General features: G+C 40.6%; 1 protein-coding gene and 1 pseudogene across 1 annotated transcript; one reads left to right on the forward strand and one right to left on the reverse strand.

Annotated features, from left to right (window-relative positions):
* Positions 1–1,870: 1,870 nt before the first annotated feature.
* Positions 1,871–2,178, reverse strand: LOC141516902 (mapk-regulated corepressor-interacting protein 1-like; annotated as a pseudogene).
* A 200-nt stretch (positions 2,179–2,378) lies between these two features.
* Positions 2,379–4,105, forward strand: LOC141519609 (olfactory receptor 10AG1-like). The gene is made up of 2 exons (XM_074231802.1): positions 2,379–2,397; positions 3,081–4,105. The coding sequence occupies exons 1-2, from the start codon at positions 2,379–2,381 to the stop codon at positions 4,103–4,105; spliced, it is 1,044 nt and encodes a 347-aa protein (XP_074087903.1).
* Positions 4,106–4,573: the final 468 nt, after the last annotated feature.

Raw genomic sequence — 4,573 nt, forward strand, 5'->3', positions numbered from 1 at the left:
TTGTGGTAACTTTTAATTCTACTCCCAGGTTTGATAGTGGTTTAGGAAAATTCTTCTAAGACAACTAAGTAGTAATAGCAGAAACAACATAATTTATGTTTCAAGATTTCTAAAGCATTATAAATATGTTCTCACATTTGATCCTTTTCCCTTTCTGGTAGCTGTTATTACTTTATTTTTTACATTTGTGGAAACTAAGTCTGACACAAGTTAAATGTCTAGAGTTAAATACTTAGACAATAAGTGTATATGGAAAAATTCAAACTCAGATCTTTCTCAATTATATTTATTTGATTACCTATTCTTCCCAGAGTTCACACATCACAAGCTAGAGAAGTTACATCTTCTGACTTTTATTCCAGGTTTTCAGTCACCACCTCATGATTATTTTCTATATTTAATTCTTACATATTTCTTTCTATTATTATGCTTCCTACCTAAAAATCTAAAGGGAGAAAGATAGTGAATATTATCTTCTACAGAGATGTTGACCAAGGGGGGCCCATACTGGATGCAATACCTTCTAATTAAACATCTGATCAATAAGTATCAGGGGAGCAGAGAGTATCGACTCTTTGAGCAAAGAGCTATATAATATATGTGTGTATATATGTATGCATATTATGTATATATATATATATGTGTGTATACATATATATATATATATATTTCACACAGATCCTAACATCTCACAATATTTGAATTCTTGTGATCTTGCCCTAATTTCAATTTTTATCAACTCCAAAGCCCTGAGATAGACAATGCATTCTTGAGAAATAAGACACAGTCATAAAGAATCCTTTGTCTATCCGTTGAGGCCTCATAATGGGGAAAAATAAGGGAAAAAGTGGCCTGCTACCCAAGGTCCCAGCACTGAGTGGGCACTTGAAACAAAATAAGGTCTGACCAACTTGGCTATAGAGGGGGCTACAAACTCAGCCAGAGGCACATTCCAAATACCTAAGCCAGTCTTTATTTACAGCTCCTCAGGCTACAGAGTAATGGCATCAACTCAGCTCTCGAACTGTAACAGAAAGAAAAAAGGGAACTCCTGGCAATCCTCTCTCAGTAAAACTACCAGCTGGGGATAGGATAGACCAGGGAACAAAGCAGCCGTTGAAACTCAGGAAATGGGATGCCCAAGGGAGAGAGAGAGACTGCCGGTCTAAGAGAGAGACTTGGCATGGCTGCTCCATAACCCTGTAGGGAATGGGTCTTGGAGGGTTTGAAAACTGAGGGAAGGGCCTGAGTTGGACATCTGGGTAAGGGAGAATGGAGACTTCCCAACTTGCCCAAGGCAGAGACAGTAGCAGATGTCTACAGTGGAACCAGCTTGTGGGAGGATGGAGCTACCCCTTCTTCATGCCACCTTAGAGAACCAATTTGATCCACCACCCCCCCCCACTGGTCCCAGACCCTCCCAGATGTCCTCGCTCCTTCCAAAATCACTCAGAAGTATAGGAAGGGACGGGGAGGGCTGCCATGCTCAGCTACCTTGGCATCTAAAAGCCAAAGAGGGAAAGTGAGTGCTCTAGGCTATTTGGAAGGCAGACAGAGCTAGGCAAGCCCAGAGACACATAGGTTTAGAGAACAGGAAGAGAGGATTGGGGGGGGGGGGGTGATAGGAGCCAAGTCCCCTAAGTCACAGTAACTTAGAACCTCCCTAAAGAAAAAGGAAGGAGGAAAAGGGGAGGGAGGGCCTTGAGTGCCAATCAAGTCCATCCTTTCAGGTACTCAACATGAGCATGATTCTTTACTTGCCCTGCAGGGGAGATGGGCCCAAAGGAGAAGGAGAAAAACCAACATAAAATCTGCAACTTTCAATCTTCCAGAGGCCCTGGGGAGGAGGGGAGCAACCAGGCCACTGCCCTTAGGACTTCTTGGCATCTTGTGTGTTCCTGGCGTTTCAGGTCACTCAAGTCAAAAGGTTTGAAAGTCTTCAGGTTGGGATGAGGGACCTTTTCCACATACTCCTCCACCAGGCCACGCTCACTGCCAGACATCTGGTTCCAGAGGTCTTGTTCCACACACTGCCATGCTTCATAAATGAATCGAACATTCTCCTCATGGGCCGGAGTGAAGATCTCACTGCTGTTGCTTGCAGACCTGGGGCTGCTATTTCTTTTGCCATTGTAGACAACCCTAGAGACAGGGGAACTGGTCATAGCTGGGAGTGGCTGGTCCAGTCACTCAACTCAAATGCCTGGGTCTCCTTCTTGGCTTCAATATGCTGCTGGGAAGCTCTAGAGGGGCAACTGCTGGGGGTGGGGGGGAGAGCCAGGCACAAAGGTGGATCTGCTCCTTTCCACACACCTGGCTGTGGTAGGGCAGTCCCACTCCCACTCCTGCTCCTCCACCTAAATCTCTGGTGTCTCGACATGGCTATCTCGTCCCGGGGTGGGGGGTCCCCTCTCCCCCAATGGGGGGCATACAACATGACTGGCATACACATCTCAAAATATATAATATTTTAATCTCAAAAACTTTCATTCTGTTGGAATGAATCCTAAGGAATGTTGTATTAGAGTCCTGAAGACTGAGGTTTATTTAATATATTTCTATCTGAATTTAACTTATCCTAATTATAAGACAAAATTATGTCATGGTATATATAATAAAGCTATTTCTTTTGATATTCAGTATTAACTTAAAATTGGAGCAAAAGTTCTAGTTTCACAATTCAAATAATATTAACTCATGAATTGAAAAATTTAAAAAAATAGAATATAAATTAGAGATAAAAATAAAATTAAGGAAAAAAGAAGTGTTTTTTGATTTTTCATAGTAACTTGACAATTTTGCATTGAAATGAAAAGTAGTCAATAAATAAATGAGCACTGAAGCAAAAAACTGAAAAAGGTATATCAATAATTTTTAAAAAATAATCTATTCCAGGGGTGGCTAGGTGGTGCAGTGGATAGAGAATCAGCCTTGGAGTCAGGAGTACCTGGGTTCAAATCTGGCCTCAGACAACTTAATAATAATTACCTAGCTGTGTGGCCTTGGGTGAGCCACGTAACCCCATCTGCCTTGCGAAAACCTAAAAAAAAATAATCTATTCCAAATCTTCTACTCTACAGGAAAGAAAATTGAGTACCAGAGGAGAGGTGACACCCCCATCCTAAATTTACAATTTCCACAGATAGAGTATACAGAAAAAGTGGAAAGAGAAAATCAAACTATTGTGGTGGAATTCATTCTTCTTGGATTTTCTGAGCAGCCCAACCTCCAAGGCTTTCTGTTTGGAACATTTTTGGTCATCTACTTGAGTATATTGATAAGAAATGGTCTTATCATTGTAATAACCAAAATAGATCCAGCTCTCCAAACCCCCATGTATTTTTTTCTTGAAAACTTTTCTTTCTTGGAAATATGTTATACATCAGTCACCTTGCCAAGAATGCTGATAAATATTGTGACCAAGAACAGAAATATATCTTTTTTGGCCTGTGCTATACAACTTGGATTTCTTCTTATTTTAGGAGCCCCTGAATGCCTACTCCTTGGTGTGATGGCATATGACCATTACGTGGCCATTTGTAAGCCTCTCTATTATCCTCTTATCATGAACCATAAAGTATGTGTCCAGCTGGTTGTTGGCTCTTGGACCATTGGGATCCCATTCCAGATAGCACAAACATACCAGATTTACTCTTTGCCATTCTATGGTTCTAACCAACTCAATCATATTTTCTGTGATCTACGATCATTGCTGAGGATAGCCTGTGGAGATACCTTTGTCAATGAAATGTCTGTCTATGCTGTTGCTATGCTATTTGGCATGGTTCCATTTCTGCTGATAGTCTGGTCTTATGTAAAAATCATTTCCACCATCCTAAAGCTTCCATCAACCACAGGAAGGTACAAAGCCTTCTCTACTTGTTCTTCTCATGTCATGGTTGTTGGCTTATTCTTTGGATCTATTATTATTACATATTTACAACCAAAATCTGGCAACTCAGAAAAAAATGATAAAATCTTTTCTCTCTTCTACACAGTTTTGACTCCTATGTTTAACCCTCTAATATATACTCTAAGGAACAAGGATATCATTGTTGCACTGAAAAAATTGCTGCCTAAATGTGAAAGTACAAAGAATAATTAAAATTATATTCCCTTTTTGTCTTCTAATTTGTCTCATCATTCCTATTGAAAGGTAAATAGGGGTGGCTAGGTGGTGCAGTGGATAAAGCACCAGCCCTGGAGTCAGGAATACCTGGGTTCAAATCCTGTCTCAGACACTTAATAATTACCTAGCTGTGTGGCCTTGGGCAAGCCACTTAACCCCATTTGCCTTGCAAAAAAAAACCCTAAAAAAACAAAAAAGGTAAATAGATGGCACCATGGTCAGGGAGTGGGTCTGGAGTCAGGAAGACCTGATTTCAAATCTGGCCTAAGACTGTGTCACCCTGGGTAACCCTTGACCCTCTTTGTTTTAATCTCCTCCTCTGTATAATGGAGAGGAGGAAAAAAATGGCAAAGAACCCTATTGTCTTTGCCAAGAAAACCCTGATATGGGATCACAAAGATTTCAATTCAATTCAAATGACTGCACAACAATTCATATTCAATT

Source organism: Macrotis lagotis, chromosome 3 (genome assembly GCF_037893015.1).
Source record: "Macrotis lagotis isolate mMagLag1 chromosome 3, bilby.v1.9.chrom.fasta, whole genome shotgun sequence".
In the NCBI taxonomy this organism is placed as follows: Eukaryota; Metazoa; Chordata; class Mammalia; order Peramelemorphia; family Peramelidae; genus Macrotis; species Macrotis lagotis.